At 38.5% G+C, this 25,547-nt stretch overlaps 1 protein-coding gene across 1 annotated transcript; it reads right to left on the reverse strand.

Annotated features, from left to right (window-relative positions):
• Window positions 1-15,515: 15,515 nt before the first annotated feature.
• LOC141638261 (uncharacterized) lies at window positions 15,516-17,836 on the reverse strand. Its single transcript, XM_074447668.1, has 4 exons — window positions 17,407-17,836; window positions 16,895-17,341; window positions 16,684-16,792; window positions 15,516-15,864 (listed from the first exon to the last, which is right to left on the reverse strand). Exons 1-4 carry the CDS (start codon window positions 17,834-17,836, stop codon window positions 15,516-15,518), a joined length of 1,335 nt encoding a protein of 444 aa, XP_074303769.1.
• Window positions 17,837-25,547: the final 7,711 nt, after the last annotated feature.

Here is a 25,547-nt window from a genome sequence, read left to right on the forward strand (position 1 = left end):
ACTCAAGTGGCATTTTTGTGGGTTGAGCTTCATATTGAATTTTTCCAGTATTTGAAAGGCTACTTCCAGGTCTTTGACGTGGTCTTCGCCTTTTTTGATTTGACTACCATGTCATCTATGTAGACTTCCATGGTGTCTCCTATCTGATCTTTGAACATCATGTTGACTAGCCTTTGGTAGGTTGCACCTGCATTTTTTAATCCAAAGGGCATAACAAAGATAACAATATATACCTCTTTCGGTGATGAAAGTGTGCTTTCCTGGTCTGCTTTGGGTGCATTTTTATCTCGATTGAATCTACTGGAGGCATCCATGAATGTCAACATTTCGTGGCTGCGCAGTGGCATCTACCATTGCATCGATGTGTGGTAGGGGAAATGGATCTTTTGGGCAGGCTTTGTTTAAGTCGTATAATCTACGCAGACTCTCCATTTGCCGTTTTTCTTTTGGACGACTACCACGTTTGCAAGCGGTCGGTACATTACTTCCCCGATCATTCCCATGTCCAGAGCTTGTCAACTTCTTGGTTGATAATCTCGTGCCTTTCTGCAGACAAATTTTCTTTCTTTTTCTTTGTATGGGCTTAAAGGATTTGTCAATGTTCAACTTATGAGTAATAACATCAACATCTATACCAGTCATATCAAAATGTGACCAAGCAAAGCAAGACATTTTAGTTTTGAGAAAGCGACCAGATTGGTCGATTGAGTCGGGTGCATCGACCCTACAAGTACTTTCTGTCGGGGAATTCGGGTCTAATGTGACCTCTCCTGTTTCCATCTGTGTTTGTGCTATATATTCTTCCCTGACAGGGGACTTTAATTGCTATGCAAGGACTTACGACTTTGAGGGTTTCAAAGCCTGAGTGTAACATTCTTGAGCCGTCCTTTGTTCTCTCTCGATGGTGGTTATCCCCATTCTGTTGGAATTTTCACGCATTGATGGTATGTTGATGGGATTGCTTTGACATTGTGGATCCATGGTCCGCCCAGGATTACATTATATGAGGATAGGCAGTCCATTACTCCGAATTTCTCATATGAAGCCACGCCTTCCACATAGGTTGGCGCCGATTTCTCCCAAGGTGTTCTTTGTTTCTCCTTGAATCCAACCAGGACGCTGGATTTCTTGATGATCTTCCCTTCGTCTATCTTCATAGCTTTAAGGACGTCAAGCATCACCAGGTTGATTGAGCTTCCTCCATCTATCAGGATTCTTGACACCTTTATTGTGCCGATTTGCATGGTGATTACCAGGCTGTCATGGTGTAGATCTGATATTCCTTGCAGATCCGAGTCATCAAAGGTAATAGCGGGCAATGACTTGGGCCTAGGAGGAGGTTGGAGTCCTGGACTCCTGGATATTCTTTTAGCGGCCGAGCTGGTTAGTCCTGATTTTCGATCCTCCATTTATGAATTTGACTTCATAGATGGGAGGAGGAGGAGGAGGGTCTCTCGCGCTTCTCCGGGTCTCTTTTGTTTTGTCCTTCATCTTTGTTCTTTGGCTGCTGGATTATGTCTTTTAAATAGCCTTTCTTTAGAAGGTATGCCACCTGTTTTCCGAGTGGATGCATTCTTCGTGGTGTGTCCGATGTCACGATGGAAGTCACACCATCTTGTTGGGTCTTTCTGGGGTTGTCGGATTTCTTTGGCCATCCGACCGTATCTCCCAGGTTTTCAGCGTTTGATCAATCTGCAGTATTGATAGAGAAGTTATATTCGGGAATAGTTGGAAGGTTAGAAAGGTTACCTTTATGTTCTTGTGCCATATTGACTTGGATCGTTCGGCCTGGAATAGGGTCTTGATCGGGATTGCCTCCTTTACGGTAGGAGCTTTTCTGTTAGTATGCCCATAGCCTTGCTTTCCTCCGGATGAGTTCGTTCTGAAGTTGAGGTCTTCTTCTAATCTGACATGCTCTAAGGCGATGGATTGAACAGTGGCAAAGGTTGGGCATGCTTTCTTGGTCAGATCTGCATAGATGTCACTGTCAAGCAAGACTCCTTGCACGAATGCTTCTCTCTTTGTTTCTTCATCGCATCCGGGAATGGCCACCTTTTCTTTGACAAATCGGCCGGGAATTCCTTGAGAGATTCTTGGGAAGTTGCTTTATCCTGAACAGGTTGCTTGGTCTCTTGGCCATATCTCTGCTACTTGCGAATTGTTGATTGAAGGCATTGATCAAGTCTGCAAAATTCTTGATACCTCCATTTGGGAGATTGATGAACCATTGTAATCTTTGCCTCGGTCGGGGTTGTGCCAAAGCCTTTGCACATGCAGACTTGCCTCGAGTTCACTGGGTATTGAGGCGACCAACATTTTTTGTTTGAATATGGCAACATGATTTTGTGAATCGAAGTTCCGTCATAAGTTCTCATGGACGGAAAGTAAATTTCTTGGGAGATCAATCTTTGCGATTTCATCGCAAAGGGTGAATCTGCAAAGTTGTCGACTTCTACTTGACCCACGTGGTCCGGCACTCCGGGTATATTTTCTATTTTGTTGTGGAGTTTTGGATTTCTGAAGCATAGCCATCATTATTCTTTGCTTGATTTTGTTTGTCTCATCGTTGGGAATGGTTGAGTGTCGGATAATGTATCCTTCTCCGGGGTTCCAAAATTAGAGAAGTCTATGTTTTTGATAATGGATGAGAATGGGGTTCCTGGTTCGAATCTGGTCTTGGAGCCCGAAGCCTGGTTTTCCAATTTCTTTTCGAGGCTAGACTCGAGATTCCTTGACCTATTGATTTACGCTTGACTGAGTGCCTTCTCTTGGATTGTTTCCAATTCTTTGATCTTGGCTAGGGCAGCCGCTAATTGTTGTTCTGCGGTGAGTTCTACCATTTTTGTGTGTGAATATTAAATGAAAGATGATAAGGAGAATTTTATTGGTTGAAGAACTAGATGCCCCACGGTGGGCGCCAATTGTTTTAGCGGGATTTTCCTGGAAGGAATCCGGCCTGATAATATAGTAATCAGGGTATCTAGTTCTATATGTTTGGAATAATGTGAGTAAAACAATAAGGGAGGAATTAAGTATAAGGAACAATGTTTTTTATTATCTTGATAAGTCGAGTACAATATTGTAAGTAAATCTGAATATTCAAGAGTAGAAAGAGATAAGGTGTAAAATCATTTAAGATCAATCTGAATCCCCTCACAATTGCTTAGATTCTGCTATTTATAATTCTCTACCCCCTCCCAACGTTACAATGAATAACGTTATAAATGAATAACGTCCTCCTCAAAGGTAGGAGTTGTTGCCGGATTAATAGGGCATGTCCCCTATTAATCCGCTTGACTTATTCTTATTTTAACGAACCTTGGGCTCTTTCTCTTCTTCCCGTCCAAATTCATAATTGATAGAGTCTTTTGGTTGGACTTGGTCTTCCTTGAATATAGGACACGGTTATTTGACTTGTACAACTTTGTATTTCTTGTTTATCCGCTCAATCCAGCCGCTTTAATAGTTTGCCAATTTGTTCTATACGACCATCAAGCTTCTCTTCCAGGATTTAGTAGCTTTGCCTACCATAATACTCTTCAACAGCTAAATAACAGTTAGATTTATCCGGTCTTCGCATTCTCCAATCAGCCTTGTAAGGTCAGGCCAGGTTACGGTCAGGCCAGGCTAATCTGGGCCTAACAACCCCTTCTTCCTCTAATTCCTTCTTCAACTGCTTCTCCTTCGCCACAGATTCCTCCAATTTTCCTCGAAGAGTGGCAACTTCCTTTCTTGCTTGACTTACCAAAGATGCAGCACTCGAGATGCGATCTTTGACAACTTTAACTGTTCCTCGATCGTGAAGGAGTAGGTGACTCATCGTGTGATCTTCTCCCATAGATTGAAGAAGCTGAAGCAGATCTTAGATAATTCGGACATTAGCACGAAGGACTGAGGCATCAACATTCTTTGACTTTAAATACTCGAAGAAAGTCTCGCACTCCTTTTCATATGCTGGAATTTCGTCAAGGGAGGATTTCAACAAATTTTCTCGCAACTTATTAGCCATGGACAAATACGCATGTCGTTCAACTTCAAGGATCATGTGTTGTGTATTGAAGGAAAATCCTTTGACTTGAGAAGGCTCCACTTTATCAATCACCTTTTCAATATGAGTGGCCGGCAAATCGGGTGTGCCGCTCGCCAGGAGAGGCATAGAACTCGCAAAAAAAAAAAAAAAAAAAGAAAGGGTAAATAATAAAAAAATGGAAGGAAAGAAAAAGCGCGGAAAATTGTGAACTTACCTCATTAATAGCGGGAATGTCGTCAACGACGGGATAATCGTCGCTTCAACGGGGTCGTCGAGGAGGTGCCGAATACTAGGTTCTTCGGCTTTGCCAGAAGATGGAGGAGTCGGGTTAGAAGTAGGTTTCACCTTTAAGGAAACCGTTAAAGATTTGGAGGATCCATTCTTCACATTTCTCTTACCCTTAGATGATGATGGTTTCCCATTCGAAGTTTGAACTGTCTGACTTTGGGCACGCTTCATTTTCTTCGTCGGTGGCGATACGGCATGATCTGCGGACGGTTGGATTGAACTCGGTGAAGCCGTCACTTTCAAAGGACGCATAACATTATCCTGGTACGGTAAGGCTTGAACTATAGGTTGCAGATTAACACTCTCTAGCCTTCTTTTCACGGCCGGGTTGGGATCATTGTCGTCAGGAGACTTGGAAGATCTTCTAACCTCGTTCGGAAGCGGAGACTTGGAAGATCTTCTAACCTAGTTCGGAAGCGGAGACTTGGAAGATCTTCTAACCTCGTTTGGAAGCATTAACACAGAAATTCCCTTCAACCATTTAGCATAAGCCGGAGTGACTAAAATGCCAATTTTCAGGTCTTTTCGCGGAATGATGAACTTTGATTTCGTTCCTAAGCATGTTGAAGACGTAAACAATTGAAAAAGGCGCTCAAGGTCGCCGCTGCGAATGTCACGAGTAAGTGCACCTGGAACATCTTGACGAAAACCTAGTTGCCGAGCGAAACGGTGAGGACTATACGGTTCAATAATGTAGTTGTCCTCATGTCTTAGAGTTAAGAAACTCGACCGCGAAGCAATGAGAAAGTCTGTGGGCCGACGTATGTTACGACCATCATCTACGTGTTCCGCATTTCCCTTGGCTCCATTAAATGTGGAGAGCCATGAAACACAGTTACCAGATCGAATTAGTCTTCTAGCCTCTTCGGAGCGGAAAGTCTTGGCGGCATCCAGACCCTGAAACTCAATCATGGTTCCTTCAACAGACGAGTGGCTAGTGGATTTATGCGAATGATAGTATTTGGCAATCCATCCATAAACATAGTGCGCAGCAAAGTGACCGTGATCTTTTCCAGCGTTGCGAAGTAGAAATGTCATTCGAGACCGCGATAAATGCTTGCTAGCACAGGTATTGCTAGAGAGACCATCTGATTGTTCGCTAATAGAGAAGAAACCTTAAAGACGCTTGCTCGGATGTGGCCAAGGTCGCGAATAGGGAGAACGAACGCGCAAAGCCAGCAAGAGATAAAAGTTGCAAGATATGTTTCTCGTCTTTCTGCCTCGGGAACACCTAAAATTGCAAAGAAGTCGTGAGTAGTTTCATCCCATTCAGAAAGCTCTCCGAAATTTTGTCGTAGTGTCGGAAAATTTTGGCTCGTAGACGAGGGAAAATACTTGTGCGCGCCTTTAAACCAAAAGTGACACCAGTCTGAAAATGAGACCTTTCCGTTCTTCTTTGCCGAAAGAGCAATCCGATGAAATGCTGAAAATAAATGCTTGCAGCTTGGGGGCAAATGCGCTTTGCCACTCTCATCAGAACCTAGGAGTTCTAAAACCGAGGGCACTACTTCGTCATAAAGAAAGCCTGTTAGAGGAAGACCGGTGATGGACCGAATATCCCAAAGACTGATTGAAATTTCTCCTTCTGCGGTTAGCAATGTATTTGTCTCCGGGCACCAAAAGTCGCAAAGGGACTCAACTAATGAAGTGCTGCGACGATAAAGGAAAAGTGAAGCACAAACTGCTTCATAAATGTAGACGGATTTCAGACTGCTGCGGCACTCGCGAAGAACGTCCTCTAGCCATTCCCAGTAGCGCGGAATGTAGTAAAATTCGGATCCAAAGTGAAAACTAGCACTGCGTTGAACTTCACCTCTGGAGATTCGAGAGTGTAGCAACTTAGAAAAAGTCGGCATGGCATCAGTGTTATTATGGTGTGAAGAAAGTAGCACCGGGCACGAGTTTTCGACTTCTTGCCACCAGGATTTCAGGTTCGGTTCAGGCTTCTTCTCTGAAAGTGCGTTTGGTTCAGGCTTCTTCTCTGACAGATGCGGGCAATTGTGCTTCTCGTTAATTATCGGTGGTTTCGATATTTAGGCGAAGGAACTGATTGCTGGGATGTGGTTTATAATTTGCGTGAAGAATTTGGAGCTTGTTGATGAATGGTGATTCCAAGCCTCGGTGATTTGCTTTTATAGTTGAATAGATGAACTCCTAGTGTTGCTCAAATACGGATTGGTCATTAAATATTGAAATTTATCTTTAATTGAGTTGGGGTAGGAGACTAAAATTCTATCAGAAGTGAAAGTTTATCAAGATTTAGTTGCAGTCTTTTGCGAGATGCTAACTTCTATCTTGTTAAGGAGATCTTATCTCGGCTAAAGTCAGTTAATCCAAGTGATTTGGATGAAAGTTTGAGATTTTGGCACAGGTTAAGTTATGTCCTGTCGGAAGTCCTACTTGTACGAGGAGAGCTCAGATACTCAAGTTCAACCTTGGTCAAAGTTTTATCTTATCCTAAACATTGCTACAAGTTGGTAAAGCTAAAGGAGTTCCTGAACAACCCATTTAATTGTTAATGGGCATTTAGTGACAGGGGTTTGGTCACTACTTCCTTTGATGGACTCAAAGTAACACAATGATTTTGGACCAAAGAGAAATGTGAAGCTCGGCTGCAAAATAAAAGCTATCAGGACCGACTCACGCTTAAACACTCAAGTCCGTGTACGTGACTCAATCCCGAGGGGGCAAATTTGTAGACATAAAAATATGTTTTACATTTTTAAAACGAGTCAAAGTTAAATATTGACTTGTGTGAAAGTCTTTTGTCTAAGAAATGGATCGGTGTATTTTAACCCGAACAAATATGTCTGTACTTAGTCCGTTTTGTTAAGAAATAAAGTCGGTCCACTCAAAAATGGGTTGATACTAAGTATGAGACGTAAATGTTTAAGGCCAAAAGTAATGGTGCTACATCCGAATTGGGCTCATAAAACTGGAGAAGCTCGCCTAACGAAGGTTGACAAAGCCCACAAAATTGTCGAAAAACAAAACAAGTATTAGTGACAGTGTAGCCGTGGTGCATAAGGGATTAATCATTATGTATGTGATAATGATGATCTTATCTTTCAAAAGAAAGACTTGGTCCTTAGTCAACAACCGCACAAAGTTTGTTGTACTAGAAATGTGGAGACTAGCATGAATATAGCAGGTCAACGAGAAATAAGTGGAATTTAGTTGTTTTGTTTACCGAGCACGGGAAACAAACGAGAAGAAAAAAAGCAAAGTCTTATAAATACAGAGAGCATTCATTCTCATTTGACTAATCACCACAATTACAAAAATCAACACATTTTACACCAAAATACACTACAAACCCAAAACCCTTCTACAAAACACTCTCTACAAATCTCTCCCAAGAGAAAACAAGAGAAAAGAAAAGACATTTACTTCTCTACAAAAATCTCTCCTAAGAGAAAACTAGAGAAAAAGAAAGGACTATTCTTCAATCCGACGTCAAGCATCAATTGCAGTCAATTGAAGAGAAGCAAGTCAAATTCATCAAAGGAGAATCAAGTCTTCAAATTCAAGACCCTCCTATTTATTCGAAGTGCGGAAATCGAATCAGTAGAATAACTAGTAGATTGTACCCGAAATCTTTTGAATTAATTAAAATTATTATTTTGTTGCATTTGTTTGTGTTTTATCTCTTGTTTACAGATTTAACGCAAATTTGTTGTTACAGCAACCACCAAAGATTCCACGGCCATCTTGTTCTTCAACCGCATGGGTTGCCAAGGTTAAATACCTAAATGTGATGGTGAAAATGGCAAGTCTAATGATAATTGAATGAAAAGATTTAATTACACACGCAGCCATTGTTGTAATGCATATGGAAATGGATTATTATTCTACGTGAGAGGCGCTTCAATGTCACTGAATCTCACTTTGAATGATATGATTTTGTGCTCCAAGTCTTGCGTACTTAGAGCAAGTACAATGGTTGAGCAATTATCTACTAGCCTAACATTGCCACATTAGATTTTAAGCTACAATAATTTTAAGATACAAATTACTCCAATGGTTTAGCCAATGTACTAATAGCTTGGATGAAAACCACATATCATATTTTCTTATTTATTTAAATCAACATTATTTTCTTATTGGTTGTTTTATTCTTGTGGACCCACTAAAGCTAGTAGCTTCATGAAGCTACTAGCCCAAACTAAGCTAGTCTAAATAGAAGCCTCCAATGGTTAGGCTACTAGCTTGCAATTTTCTGAAATTGCAAGCAAGTCCTCAAACCAAACCATTGGACTTGCTCTTATATACTCATGCCAAGTTGTCAAATTCCTAAGTTATGTATCACGAAATTTAATAACAGTTTACGGTTATGTATAGTGATAATTTTATTTATACCAATTTTATTTCCGTTTAGTTAGAAGGTTAAATTTTAAAGTTTAATGATGGAAATATTATAGGTTGATGAAAAGATTGTTATTTTTTAAATGAAATATAGTTAGTTTATTAATTAAAGAAAATTAATTTTATTTCCATATTTAAATTGGAGCATTTTGGAGGAATTAATTTTTGAGAATCTTTATTCTCCTAGTAGATAAGGGATTGCATTTATGTAAAAAATAAGAAGCACGGACACGGCATGACTGGGCTTGAGACGAGCTCTGCCATGATTTCCTTCAGAAATCAGTGCCCAGGCACGGCACGGCACGGCCTAAGCACGGTAGAGCCCGGCACGCACCAGGCACGGCGGGCCTAGCACGGCCCGGCCCGAAGAATAGCCCGTTGATCATCATTTATTAAACAAAAAGTACACTAATATTCAATAAAATATACATTTAAACCATTAATCATCATTATTAAACAAAAAGTACATTAATATTTAATAAAATAATATTAATAAAATAATATTTAAATCATTAATCATCATTTATTAAACAAAAAGTACTAAAAATATATCAATTATATAACATTTTTGTTAAATAAAAAAATATTAAAGTACATGGGCCGGCCCACGGACAAGGCACGAAAAGCCCATGGGCTAGGCACGGCCCGAGCACGAAAATGACCGTGCCTTGAGCGGGCCGCGACGTAGGTTTGGATCAGTGGGCCTGGCACGACACGGCCGAGGAGCCCAATATACGTGTCTGGGCCGGGCCAATTTTGGAGGAAAGCACGACGGGCCGGTCCAACACGACCCATTGCCTACTCTAACGACAGTGAGTATCAAATAAGATGACAATGATGACGTGGCATGTGATCCGAGGTGATGAGGTGGCAGTGCTGACGCGGAGTGCGGTTCCACGTGATACGATGAAAGTGACGGTGTGACACACACTTCGAAGTGATGACGTGGCATGTCAATGCGGTGATGACGTGGCAGTGCCGATATGAAATGTGGTTCCATGTAGCACGGTTAAAGTAATGGCGTGGTACACACTTCAAGGTGATGACGTGGCACCTTGTCTAAAATGATGACATGGCAGTGTTGACGTAGAATATGGATCGACGTAATATGGTGAAAGTGACGGCGTGACACACACTTTAATATGATGACGTGGCATAAGGTTCGAGGTGATGATGTAGCATTCCGTATAGATACATATCTTTCCTTAAAATTTTATAAGTTAATACCTATTTGACATTATCAATTTTAAGGAAGATATATTGTCTTGACCCAACGTTCAACCCATTACGGGTCGGGTTTCGACCCGCTATTTACGGGTCAAAACGGTTTCAGGTATTTTTTGGGTTCCTGTTGAAAAAACCGGGTTATTTACGGGTCGGGTTACAGTCGATTTTCGAGCCGGGTCAAGTTTTAACAGGTCTAGTTTTTTTTTTTTTTTTTTTTTTTTTGGAATGAAGGAGCATAACATTAATCAGGAGAACAATTTACGTACATCAAGGGGGTGGGTTGGGGGGAAGCGGCTCGATGGCCGTCAAGAAGTCATTAGTACATAATCGAAGAACAAAAGGAGGGGCAAAGTCCCAATTAAACCAACCATTACAATGACTAGAATCGTTTAAAGAGAAATTAGCTAATGCATCCGCAACTCCATTAGCCGACCTCTTCTCAAACGAAATCTTCAACCGGGGTGAATCCTCCAAGAGAGCTCTACACTCAAAAATGATATTAGCAAACTGACCACAAGGGGGGGGGGCAAACTCATGATAGTAGTGACCGCATTAAGGCAATCCGAAGCTATAACAAAGTTACCCAGGGAGTCCACACAAGCCCGGAGTCCGTCCCTAATGGCTAAGATCTCAGCAATGAACGGGTTAGGAGCGAGTAAACGAGACGACCAACCCCGGACCCAAGACCCGATGTCATTCCTAATGACACAACCAATACTAGCTAAGGAGGTGGAGGGGGAAAAAGCCGCGTCAACGTTGACTTTGAGCCAACCAAGCGGGGGAGGGGCCCAATTACAAGGGTAGTAACAGGCGGAAAGGGGATCACGGGGGCTGGGCGTAGGGTTGGGGCTGTTGGCAGCCACCCAGAAAGAAACGCTAGAAGAGACGGAGTTACACAAGACCTTGCACGAACTGGGTGTGGAATTCGAAAAGATAATCCCGCACCTACGAGTCCAAAGCCGCCATAAGATAAAGGAGAAGAGGGTTGGCCAAGAGGGGTTGAGAGAGGTGCAATTCTCATAAATCCAAGGTTGAAGGTCAAGAGAAAAAAAGACGCATCGACTTTGAAATACGTCCAGACACAGGAGGCAAAACTACAGTCACATAGGAGGTGCAAGATAGTCTCATCAAGGGAAGGGCTAAGGCAAAGGGGGCAAGAAGGGGAGGGGAGAATGGTTCGCTTGTGCAAGGTAAAATAGTGGGGCAGCTTGTCCCACCAAGAGAGCTAAAGGAAGACTTTAATCTTTGAGAGAGAAGGGAGGTCCCATAACCACTCAAGGTTAGGCGAGAAGGAGGGAGGATGGGTGTAAAGATCACACCGGGAGGAGTAGGCCGAACCAAGAGAGAACTTATTTTTGGGAGCAAGGGAAGTGGTGAGGAGGTCAGGCTTGCAGGTAGAGGGGAGGAGGATGGCTAGAATGGAGGAAATGATGTCACTAGGCAGGACAAAGTCGAGGTTATCAAGATTCCAAGAGCCATTAGAGATGATGGAATTAAGCTTGGCATTAAGGGAGGTGGCATTGAGGGGTCCATGGATGACCTTTCTCAGGGGTCCAATTGATGACCAAGGGTCAGTCCATAAGCAAATGGAAGCTCCATCGCATATGGACCAGATGAGAAAATTATTGAGAATGGGAAGACCGATGCCCACATTTTTCCAAATATGGGAGCCATTATGGAAGGAAGAAGAGCGAGGGGTCAGATACTTACTCCGAATGGCGGAGGAAGCAGGCGAAGTCTTGTCAACGAGGAGCTTCCAGCTAAGCTTGGTGGAAAAGGCATCATTTAAAGGTCGGGCGGCTTTAATGCCAAGGCCACCACAGGCTAGGGGTTGGGTGACAGGGTCCCAGCTGGAAAGGTGGAGTCTCTTAGAAGAAGTGCTCGACCAAAGGAAGGATCGGAATGGACTTTCTTGTCAATGTCATTAAGGATGGAGACAGGGAGACGGATACATTGCATGGAATGGGAAGGGATGACGTTCAACGTGGATTTAATGAGGCAAAGCCTCCCAGCCTTAGAAAGGAAGCGAGTTTTCCAATTGGCCATCTTGGACTGGATGGCGTCAATGATATGACAGAGGTCGGCTTTCTTAGGTTTAGTCCCTTTCAAGGGGACCCCAAGGTAGGTTCCAAGGTTCGAAGTGGCTTTGATGCCAATAGTGGATTCAAACATGTCGATATTCTCAGTGGGGGTATGCGTAGAAAAGATGATCTTGCTTTTGGAATAATTGATCTTTTGACCAGAAGAGGAGCAGAATTTAAAGAGAGTATCCTGGAGGGCGCACAAGTTGCGCTTAGAAGCGCGACCAAACAAGAGGATGTCATCAGCAAATAGGAGGTGGAAGAAGGAGGCTCCACCTTTCCCAAGGGGGAAGGGAGACCACTCCATGTCAGAACATGACAGGTATAGTTAACCCCATTAAAATCAAACTAAGTCAACCCACTTCACATTCTAGTTATATTATTGTAATTAAATGCAGGGGTGGAACCAGGCGGTGGCTTCTTGGGCTGTAGCCCGAGGTAAAATGTAAAATAAAATAAAGTGAACTAAGATGACAAGATTGAAGTGTAGCTAAGTTGGTTTGTCGTTTGTCTACCAAACAAAAGAGAGGGGTTCGACTCCCATGTACGTCAATTTTTTCACTTTGATTTTTATTGTCAGTGAACGACTGAACGTCAATCATTCACAACTCCAATATTATAACTTCAATATTATTTTGTTTGAATTTCGTTATATTTCATCATTATAAAATATTTAATTGATAGAAAAAATTGTATACTACCGAAATAGAGGATCATTCTTTTTGTTAATCTTTATTATTGGTTTGTCTTATAATGCTAATTTTTTTCCGAACCATCATACATTATTATTAATTAAAATAATAAATATCCGTCTCGTTAAAAAGGTATGTAACGGATTGGATTTTTTTTACCTGATACGGTTTAGTTGTCTATCAATGTAGCCCTAGATACATTTCAATCCTGGTTCCGCCCTTGATTAAATGTCTTCCGTAATTTCTGTACGACTGCATGCATGCATGCAGCTTAGCTGCTGTGTCAAACTCTTATTTCCATTTGATTCAAATGGAGACGGATATTAATATATCGTTATCAACTACGGGGTTTTTAATAGTTGTTACTTAGTTTAGTACCCTAATAATTTACAAAATGAACTAAAATAAATTAAAATCCATTAAAACCAGCTAGAATTTAACTAATTAGAGCTTATAATAAGAAGACAACGTAAACTGGAATAATCGAACACTCACATAAACTTATAAAAATAACGTCCACTTAGCCTAGTGACTAAGTATCAATTACAACAAATTTAAAAACACAACACCACAAAATACACCACCTTAATTAAAACATTGAAATTATTGCTTAATTAGTAGTAATAATATTATCATCAATATAATAACTTAGGGGATTCCACCAGCTCCGCCACCAAACCCTCCTCCAGCTCCACCGACACCACCAAGTCCACCACCACCACCGAACCCTCCCCCACCACCGGCACCACTTCCAAGTCCAAGTCCAATCCCAGCACCACCACCTAAACCACCAAGCCCAAGCCCAAGCCCGGTTCCAGCCCCGAGTCCAAGCCCACCGGGTATGAAGCTCTTTTGTTCATCAAATGGCTCACTACCCATGAGCTTCCTAGCATCAATTGTAGTGCAAATTAGTGCACCCATGATCACTAACACAACAACCACCTTAGTTAACATATTTTTTTTTTAATTTCTTATTATAGTAAAATTATTAAATATTAATGGACGTACTATAATTGATGAATATATATACTACTGAAATGAAGGGTTTATATAGATAAAAAAAATTGGAATTTGGGAGAGGTGACGGTTGAGAAATTATAACAATTTGTCCTAAAGTCATCTTATGTCCGTGCTAGACATGGGGAGGAGGCATGTTCTATGTACCTTTGTCACAAGGAATTTCAGGAAATTTTGTATATTCACTTTAATGTTGAAAATTACATGTAACCATTTTTGTTCACCTTATACAGTAATGTTCCATAATTCGTTTCTTGTTCAAGAAACATATGTACGCGGTACGTATATGTCCAAGCGCAATGCCGTGACTATTGTAATGATAAGCTTCCTCGAGGGGTAAGACGTGATAACATAGATCGAGTACGTAGTTGTTAGAAATGAACCACAAATCACCATTGTATTAGTTACTCCGTCTTAGTCATTTATTTATCTTTTATTTTGGCACAAAAACCAAGAAAAGAAGGGAGCGTCAATAATTAGTTGACAAGTGGATCAAATTGAGTGTGTAGAATCAAAATGCTCACCAAATACATCCAACAAAATAAAAATGTAAACAATTGGCTGAGATACCCAAAAATGAAAAGGTAAATAAATGATCGAGACGAAGGGAATATTATTTATCACCAAGGTCCTGTCAAGAATTTCAGAGGCCTTAAACGAAAACTAATTCGGAGGCCTAATTACTATAACTACTGGCATAAATGGTCCATATTTTTCTAGCTTTTTGGGCTACAAAGTCAAATATTAAGGTTCTAAAATTTCAATTAATTAGTATTGGTGCCCGGCTTCGCCCGAGCTACCTCTACTTACCATTAATTTTTTTTTCATTAAATAAAATTACTTAAAGTTGCATAACTCATAAATTTATCATTAATAAATTTTTTATAACATATCCTAAAATTATGATGAAATAAATTTTGAGACAAAATCACTACTCCCGCTATTAATATTTTACTCTTATTAATGAAACAATAGTAATAACATTTCACTACTTGCCCGTAATAATTGTTACTTTCACTACTCCCGCCGTAATTATTGTTACTGTCACTACTGCCGCATTTGATAATTTCACTATTGCCGCATTAATATTGATTATTTTACTACTCCCTTTGTTGTTTCTACCACTTTCACTAATCTCGTTGATAATATTGTTACTTTTAGTATTTAAATAAGTGATTACTATCATATAACTATATCCAATGTTACTACAAATCTTTTCTTTACTAACGAAATTACTTTTACTACTTAGGCATGCAATTTTAAGAGGATTATATATTTATAAAAATATATTACATACATAAATTAAATCAAATCGAAAGAATTAGGCAATACTATATATTATGGAATCTAACTTGAATTATTTATAACCTACTTATTATATTTTTGTATGTTAAATAATTATCATCTTTATACATCTAATAAACTATAATAAAGTTTAATAAAATTGCATATATTTTAAATTTAATATATAATTTTATGATGATAATAATTAATACCATAAGTGTGTATGTTTATACTATTTAATTATTTTATTTTAAAGAAATTGATCATCTTCAAGTCTTCTATAAATATTTAGGAAAATTATCAGACATCTTCTTTCTTTTAGTCTCCTTGAAATTGACCATCATAATTAATTATTTTATTTTAAGAAAATTGACCATATTTAGGAAAATTACCAAACTTTTATATAATTTTTTTTTTTTTTTGCAAAAAATTCTCATTTCATTTCAAGAAGGAATGAAACTACAATTGCAAAAAACTATCCACTATACTGCTTACTCAACTAAAAAGACAAAACAAACTAGAGGAAAACAACTAAGGAGCTAGGGAAGTGAGTACAGGACTAAGTAAGGACTGAGGAAACTTGAGAGATAATCTGGCCAAGACTAAATCCTTGATCTTGCGAAGGATCCCAGCTGCATCAGTAGACTTATGACAAAACAAGCGTTGGTTTCGTTCCCACCATAGTTGATTAACAGAAGCAGCAAGAGAAGTATAAAAACAATGGACTTTCCAGTTGTGTTTACTACTACCAAAGGGACAGGCAGCAAGAAGATGAGGAAGGGAAGCAGAAAGATGAGGGAGACTCATCCAATTCAGAATGGAACTCCAAACCTGAGCAGTGAAAGGACATGAAAAGAACAGATGGTCATGATCCTCTTCACTGGATAGACAAAAGTAGCACCTGTTTGCAAACTGATAACCCCTTTTTTTGACGGGTCCTTTGCCAAAATGACCATTCTAGTAAAACTAATTACCAAAATAACCATTTTTTAAAATTATTTACCAATTTAACCAAACTATCATGAATGCTTTCAAAAATATTCTATCATTAATCTTCTTTTAACCTTAGCAATCTTGATAAATAATACTAAGCATAAATCTTATTGCAAATTCAAGAACTTGCCGTTCTCAATATAATCTCATACATGGAGAATGACATGTATACGAGCATGGGAGCAATTTTTGCAACCATAAAAATTTGGGATTAACTATGTTGATCTTCCAAACTCTGTACCACAACTTTTAAAAGTCATTTGGCTTGTTGCTTTAGTGTTGTGATCAATCGATTCATAAATTAGCAATCATAAATTCATAATCTTATTATTGATTTACAAATAAATGTTTGGTACTAGAACAAACCCATAGAATAAGGGGGCTCAACCGCTAAACCACGTCCGCAAGATTAGCAATGAAGATATTAATGGAGAGGTAGAAGAAGATTGATTATTTTCTAGGAGACAAGAACACCGAAAACATTAGCAAAAATCATTCTAATTATCAACCAAAGTTGTCGTCGAGCAATCGTGGAAACTCGATGAAACTGAAGCATGGTGAAGTTGCTAAAAAAATGTTTTTTCATAGTTTTAATTTTGGTCAATTAGGAAACCAGTTTAGCAAAATTGGTTATTTTGGAAAATAATTTTAGAAGATGGTTATTTTGGTAATTAGTTTTTACGGAATGGTTATTTTGACAAAAGACCCTTTTTTGACATTATCCTGAGTGGCAAGCTGACCCTGAGCAGCCATAGAACAAGTAATACGGTGGCTAGGGACAATGGACGAATAAGAAAGACCCTTAGTCCAGTTACCTTGATCAGGAGCAGCCCTAAAAAAATCATAAGCAAGATGAAGATGGAAATGAGAACCCTGAACCCAGGATTGAAGAAGAGCGTGAGCAGTCTAAATAGAACCTGCTAATTCAACAAGGAGATCACGAATTATCAGGATCCCCTTCATACTAGTAGAGAATGAATCCTTAGATTGTAAATTCCATATGTCAGTTCCTTTAAGCACATAAGCATGCTGCCATTTGGCCCAAAGACTAGAAGCAGGAGCAAGAAGTAGAGCAAGCCATTTGACAAGAAGAGATTTATTCCAAGAAGCAAGATCCTTAATGTTAAACCCACCACCAGACCAGGGAGAGCAAATGCTTTTCCAGCTCTTGAAGACCAGTTTTCTACCAGAGTCAGGAATGCCCCAGAAAAATTGTCTGCAAAGTTGTTCAATTCTTTTGGTAATAGCACCTGGGAGAAGAAGGCTAGCTCCCCAATAATTGTCCAGACCAAAAACCACAGAGCTAATTAGCTGGAGTTTACCAGCATAAGACAAAGCATGGGAAGACCGTGAAAAACTTTCTTCTGAATTTTAGTTAGAAGGGGATCAAACATATTCACAGAAACTCTGGAGGTGGATAATGGAATACTCAGGTATTTGAATGGAAAATGGCCCTTGGAGAAGCCAGTAGCATGAATGATTTCAGAAACAAATGCAGGAGGAACACCCCCAAAATAGATATTGGTTTTGTCCACATTAGCATGGAGACCAGAAAGAGAAGCAAACTTAACAAGGGAGTCTTTAACAGCCACAACAGAGGGGACATCTCCCCTAACAAATATCATCAAGTCATCAGCAAAAATAAGGTGATTGAGATTAAGCTTGCTACATTTGGGGTGGTAGGATACATTCTTTTGATCACAAAGAATTCTAAGGTGCCTGGAAATAATCTCCATACTAAGGACAAAAAGATATGGAGATAAGGGATCTCCTTGCCTTATACCACTCTTACCAGGGAAGAAACCAGTAATGCCACCATTGATCTTAAAAGAATACCAAGTGTTGGTGATACAACCCATAATCCATTTAGAGAAAATAGGAGGGAAACCCAAACTAGTAAGCATTTGGGATAAAAAATCCCATTAAATAGAGTCAAAAGCCTTCTTGATATCAACTTTAATGAGACATCTAGGGGAGAGAGCTTTCCTAGCATATCCCTTAATCAAAGATTGAGAAAGCATAATGTTCTCAAAGATATTCCTGCCCTTAACAAAAGCTGATTGCTCCTCACCAATAAGGTAAGGCAGGAGAGGTTGGATCCTATTAGAAAGAATCTTACTAACTGTTTTATAGAAAACAGTACAGCAAGAAATGGGTCTATAGTCAAGAACTGAAGTTGCAGTAGCTTTTTTAGGAATCAAGGAAATTAAAGTTGAGTTAGCTTGTTTAACCATACGACCAGACCTAAAAAAACTTTGAACAGCAGCACAGAAGTCACCTTTGATGATATCCCAAGAGGACTTAAAAAATCCAGAAGAAAATCCATCAATCCCAGGACTACTGTTGGAATCTATGCTGAACAAAGCAGCTTTGATTTCAGATGACGTAATATCTTGAACCAGACTGATTTTATCTTCTGCAGTAACACAAGGTCCCTGACCAATAAACTGAGCATCAAGCTTATGGACAGGAGCAGTTTGCCCCAACAGCTGAGTGTGGATAGTCTTGGAAAGCAAGACTAACATTATCTGCCCCCTGATGAAGCAAGCCATTTTGATCAACAATATTACCAATAGTTTGCTGATGCTTTCTTTCAGCAATTTTAGCAAAAAAAAATACTTGGAGCTAGTATCAGAGGATTGAATGTGAGTCAATTTGGCTCTCTGAGTGAGCATGGCCAATTCAGCTTGCTTGAGAGAAGAATAGTTAGCCAAGCAGTCTCTTTCAGTAGTAATAAGGAAAGAAGAAAAAGGATCCTGCAATAGCTGCTGCTGGCAGTCCTTGAGCTGTTCTTTAGCAGCTTTAACACGACCAGTTAGGTCACTATAGTTCTCTCTATGGAAACAGGTAAGAGCATGTTTGACCTTCCTAAGTTTAGTGAAAAGTCTGAACATAGGATTACCAACAGTAGGAGGAGCCCAGGCATCTCTAACAGTAGAAGCATAATTAGGATGTTGGGTCCAGCTATTCAAAAAACTAAAACGTTTATGAGTTTTAATAACCTCCTGAACCTGAACCACCACAGGAGAATGGTCAGAGAGACCAGACTCCAGGAAGAGAGCATGAGAAGTAGGAAAAGAGGTAATCCATTGCTGATTGACAAGGGCTCGATCCAATTTAGACCAAACTCTAGTCAAGGAATCTTGCTTATTAGTCCAAGTCATGTCAGCACCAGTACCAGCAATGTCATCCAGATTGCAGGAAATCAAACAAGAATTAAAGTCCATCATCTCATGAAGAATAGGAGGATGAGGACCTAATTTCTCAGATGGGCATCTGACAACATTGAAGTCCCCCATTACCAACCAAGGAGTAGAAGTTCTAGCAGCTATCAGGCCTGACCAAAGGGCATTTCTTTCAGCTGCATCATTGCTACCATACACCACAGTAAGATTAAGAGAGGTAGAGGACACTTTATGCAGCACTCTACAACTGATCCATTGAGCACCAATTGATTGAACAGTAACAGTAACATGAAAGGGATTATAAAGAAGCCAGATCCTGCCATTGTAGTGATGATCATAGTTGCAAAAAGAATCCCAATGCTTAAAACTGGTATTAAGAATGCGAGAAGCATTACCAATTTTCACTCTAGTTTCCAAGAGAGCCACTACATCTAGGTGATTTTGGATAAGAAAATCCCTGACTTCAGCCTGTTTAAGAGGACAATTTAAGCCACGCACATTCCAAGAGGCAATCTTCATTTGGAATGGGATTGTGTGGGAACAAAGCCATGAATATCCACTAAATCAGTTGAAGAAGCGCTAGCTCAGAATAACGATCGACCCACTGCAGGGACAGTCAAAGAAACTTGCTCACTACCATGATTGGAAATAACATTCCCAGAGAGACAGAACCACCAGGGTCAGGTGAATCTATCAAACCAGGGGAAGGAATAGGACATTCTTGATGCATTTCAGAATCAAAAACAGAAGAGAGAGGTAAGTGAGAAGAGGATCTCTGGCCTAGCTGAGAGCTTAATGAGCCTACATTCCTCCCCTCAACTAACCCATCATTCTGAGTGGAAACCAAGGTACCACCTAGTCCAGATTTGTCTTTTATGCCAGAAACTGATTTAGTTGCTCCCTGAGATTTAGTTTTAGATGTCTTTTTACCCTTGGATTTAGTTGAGCTTCCTGGGTGCATTTCAGAAACTTTCTTGGGAGGAGTTGGCTCAGCAGGAGAGGATCTCTGACCTAGCATAGAGCATTCTGAGTCTACATTCCTCTCCACTGAACCCACTACACCCCCAGAAGCTGCTGAGGTACCACCTAGCTCAACTAGGTCAACTTCAAGATTCTCCCCTAATATCTGAAAAGAATTATCAGTAACCAAAGGATCAGAGGGAACAGGCTCAGTGGGCAAACTTTTTTGAGGAGACTGAACATGCTTAGAAACTGATCCAGAAGGAACAGACCCAGAAGAAGGAGCCTGAGTCTTATTCTTTTTACAATTCACAGAGGTGTGACCCAACTTGCCACAACATTTACAGTAGTAGGGCAGCCATTCATATACAACTTTTTGAGAGTACTGACCCAAATGGGGGGTGTTAATAACCACATGAGAAGGCAGCTCCTGGGATACTGTTGGGAAATGTGTCCTCAACAATAGTGCGATCACATGATTTAAATATCATTATTAAATCTCATTTTAAAGAATACAATTGGGAAGTAATTTTGTTACTGTCAACTGGTCAACATATATCGGTAATGATTGGCTGACTAGAGTTTGACATTACTGTCGTGTGACGGTGGTGATCAGTTGACCTCCTAGGTCATACCTATAGGGCAACACTCTTAATTAATTATTTAATTAATCGTATAACGTTACGAGTTAATTAAATTATTTGAAAATTGACGGACGATTTTGGAAGTAAAATTTACGTATCATATTGAAATGTGATTAAATAAGATACGGTCTGAGTAATTGAATTGTATCATTACTCGGATGAAATAATTGTTTAAAGTAACAATTAAATTGAATGAATTGTTATAAATACAATCAGTTGTGATTTATAAATTGGTAAAATTTTTGGTACAAGTAATTATGATATTACTAAGTCGATATTTGTATGTGACGTATTTTATTAATACGTTGATTTTTAATATGTTAAAAATTACATAACAAATTTATGTCACATATGACATGTGACATATTGACAAATTGACAAAAATAATATGGACTCTATATTATCCTTTGTGCGAAATTAGGGAAGAAATAGGCTAATATTGTGTTTGATTAAGATAATGGTAAACACAATGATTACCTTATTTCCTAGCCATGCAAGCCTATTATGTATTGTAAAGAACAACACTTGCATGCATTGACTCACCCTAAAGGCTCCTCTTACACGGTTTTGGGGAAGAAAAATGATCATTGTTTTCTCTATAATTTTACCTAATAATATACTAAAAGTAGTGTATTATTATTCATTCCAATTTACTCATCAAAATACAATTTCTAGTGAGAAGAAAAATCCTCTCTTCTTCTCTCTTAAAAACCGAAACATATAAGTGTTTTATAAAAGTTTTGGTTCAATTTTCTACCTTGATTAATATTATACTAGTATTTGTAATATTAATCAAATTAAGAGAAGCCTTGGGTATAAAGCTTAGGGAGAGATCTTATACTTAGATCTTGTTCATCCATAAGGAAAAGCTCAAGATCAAAAGAGAAAGGTGATCTCTTTTGTGCCCTTAAATCCGAAATCAACAATGTAAGGACATTATTTCTCTTCTTTTATATTATTGTTTGCATGCATAAAATCCGTTTTAATTTTATGACAAATTATTTTAGACATATATGAGTATGTTAATATGTATAAGAATCTACATTTCCTTCAATCGGTATCAAGAGCCACGGTTGTTTGCATGCAAATTGGTTAAAAGTTTTTCCGAGTTATATGAATAACAAATAAAACTTGTAAAATTTGTGTTATTATGATATATCACAAAATTATTACATGCATGTTAATATTTATGGTCCTAAAGTGTTTTAGGATATTTTGGTTAATTTTTCGGATTTTTATTGTTCATAATTTACAATAATGGCATTTAAATGTGATTTTATGAGTAAAAATGTCATTTTTGGTCTAAAAATAGCTATACTTAGAATTTTCACTTGGTTTTTGTATATGTTGTCACATATATTATTTTGAGATAACCTGTAAACTTTAATAATTTTTGGACTAGTTATGCTCGAAAAATGAATTTTTTATTATTTAATTCGGATTTAAGTGAAAAATAGGTTAATATGAGTTAAATTTCGAATCTGGTCATAGAAAATTAATATGTTGTCACATGCAATTTTACAAGATGTGTGTAAAATAATTGGCTATAAAGAAGTCTTTTAGCATGATTTATGAATTTTTGAAGAAAAATAGCATAAATAGTGACATTATTAGTGGAAAATTAATAAAACATAATCTATGAATTAGGAAAAACGTCTAATGTTGCATTTTATTATATTTTTCAGATCTAAAATTGAAAAGTTAATGAAAATAATTTTTCCATGTTTTTATGATTATTTTATTAAAAATCGACAAACCGCAACATTGTTTTTCCGGAAACATTTCGAAATTTTTAACCTAAGATTTTGAACATTATGAGTGTCATGGAATTTTTCCAGAATGTTCATGAATTTAAATTTCAAATTTTGAATTTATATGGAATTTTTGGATTTATTTGAAGTTTAATAGCTTATTTTTGTAATTTTTGGTCCATTTATGAACAATTTTGTAAATAAAGGTTAATTATGGTCAAATTTTTAGTGAAGACTAAATTTTGAGTCCTAAGAGGTTAGGGTAATTAACTTATGCATAAATATGAGTTTATGTATTTTTGTGATTATAAAATGTTGAAATCACGCAAATCCGTAAAAACCGAGTAATATACGATATTGGCTAATTAAAGGCGATTTAGCATAAAATTGAGCATGTTCATACATATTATAATGCTGCATTTTCTTTATGATTGTCATAATTTTAATTTATGTAATTTTTGAATTATGTAATTTTACTTAGTATGGCCTTAGATTTTAATTAGTATTTCCCGAAATGTATGGGAATATCGATTCGGTTGTAATTTTTATTGTGATCTCATATCACCGTTTTGTAATTTAATAGATTTATTTTATTTTAGTTACAAATGTATAATAGGAAATTATGTAATTTATTATGTAATTTTATTCATTCCGGAGTTCCTAAAGACGGATTTCTTCAAGAATGGCGATACATAAAGACGGTGTTACCTCGAGATGCGTGCCACAACCGAAGTTCAAGGGACCAATGGAGTTGGTTTCCGAATATGTAATAGATTAATAGTTTTTCTATTTTAGGAAAGGCCATACTAGGATTTATTTATCTTTATGCTTGCATTTTATTTTATGTCACATGCATCGCTAAATCGCCATAACTAAACATGCATTGTCCTTTTATCGAGTTTATCGACCGTGTCAATTAGAATTATCATAGTTCACCGCTTTAGTTCACTTAAAACGTGATAGATAATAAATTGGCATGACCTCTCGCTAAAACAATTAATTGAGACATAGCCTTACCAAATAGTAGAAACCATGAAAACCTATTTCGCGAGGGAGTGCACTCGGCTACCCCGGGGTACAAACCTTGTTACGTAGGGGAAGTGGGTGATGAATGTTAATCCACCGAATTCATGTTGATAAGGGATGTATCGGCTACCCCGTGCCCAAGTTGATGTGGGTTTGGATAATGGACACATTTATTCGAAATTTGGATTGAACTCAACAAAAGTAATTGATAAGGGTTGCATCGGCTACCCCGTGCCCTTGTTGATGTGTTTTGGGCTATAGATAAACATTAGAGTAATTTTATCGACCAAGAGTTCTAAAAGTAGAATCGATTAAAAAGTTAATCCACCGAGTTATATTAATGAAGGTTGCATCGGCTACCCCGTGCCTAAGTTGATATGAATTTGGGTCTTGGAATCATTTATTATAGTTGGGTAGAGGTCACTATATAAATGTTCATATCTTGTTAATTTGCAAGTATGATTCAAAAAGACAAATGTTAATATTTCCTTTTCCTCCATATTTGTAGTTTTTACAATGAATCCATCAAATGCTACCGCACCTATAACTATTGAGTCATATCACCATGTTCTTGACGACGTATGCTCCAACAATAATTTCGATACAACTAGAGAACTTCATTTTGGGATAGGTTCGGATGGAAACCTTAATTTCATCACCACTTCTAAACCACCCACTACTACTAGACCTCGTGTGAGTCCGTCTCAGGAAGACTACCTCATACGATCTATAGGGTCTTTATCTCTGGAAGATAAGGATGCCAAAGCTAGTGGGAGCTCTAGCAATCAAGTTCTTGCTTCAAAGGGCAAGAGGTTCAAGAAGAGAGGAAAGAAAATCAAAAACTTCAAGCAAGTTAATGATGAGTGCCATTATTGCTATGGCATGGGACATTGGCTAAGGAATTGCCCTATGTATTTGCGAAATATAAGGGAAGGACTCATTACTCCAAAAGGTACAATTCCTAAAGAAATTTATGTTATTGATATAAATTATACTTCCACTACGACATGGGTACTAGATACCGGTTGTGGTTCTCACCTTTGTAATCATTTACAGGGTTTAAGAGATGTGGAGAGGCTTAGCAAGGGAGATGTGGATCTACGCCTTGGAAATGGAGCTCGGGTAGCGGCCGAATCCAAGGGAACTTATGTTTTAGCTTTGCCAAATGGATTTGAGTTGTATTTGCATAATTGTTTTTATATACCTACACTCTCTAAAAACATTATTTCAATCGCCATGCTAGACGTGGACGGTTTTTGTTTTGTCATTAAGAACAATCGTTGCTCTATTTCTAGGAATGATTTGGTTATTGGCCAAGCTACTTCCATCAATGGCATTTACATTTTAGAGACCTCAAATCCAATTAATGATATTTATAACATACAATCAAAGAAACTTAAAACAAGTGACCCAAGTGAAGCGTTCATTTGGCATTGTCGATTAGGTCACATAAACGAGAATCGCATCAAAAGATTAGTTTCGACTAATGTGATTACACCATTTGATTATCAATCATTTGGTACATGCGAATATTGCCTACTTGGCAAAATGACTCGTAATCCTTTTAGCGGTAAAGGGACACGAGCTAGTGAGCTATTGGGACTCATACACACCGATGTATGCGGACCAATGAGTATCACCGCTCGTGGAAATTATGACTACTTTATAACCTTCACCGATGACTTGAGTAGATATGGGTATATCTATTTAATGAAACACAAGAGTGAAGCATTTGAGAAATTCAAGGAATTCCAAAACGAAGTAGAGAACCAATTGAACAAAAGAATTAAGGCACTACGATCCGATCGTGGTGGTGAATACCTTAGTCTTGAATTTGATTCACACTTGAAAGGTTGTGGTATTATATCACAACTTTCTCCACCCGAACACCACAACTGAATGGTGTTGCCGAAGGAGAAATCGAACCCTACTTGATATGGTTCGATCCATGATGAGTCAAACCGAGTTACCGAACTCGTTTTGGGGATTTGCAATCCAAACGCA

The sequence above is a fragment of the Silene latifolia genome, chromosome 2, assembly GCF_048544455.1.
Source record: "Silene latifolia isolate original U9 population chromosome 2, ASM4854445v1, whole genome shotgun sequence".
Lineage (NCBI taxonomy): Eukaryota > Viridiplantae > Streptophyta > Magnoliopsida > Caryophyllales > Caryophyllaceae > Silene > Silene latifolia.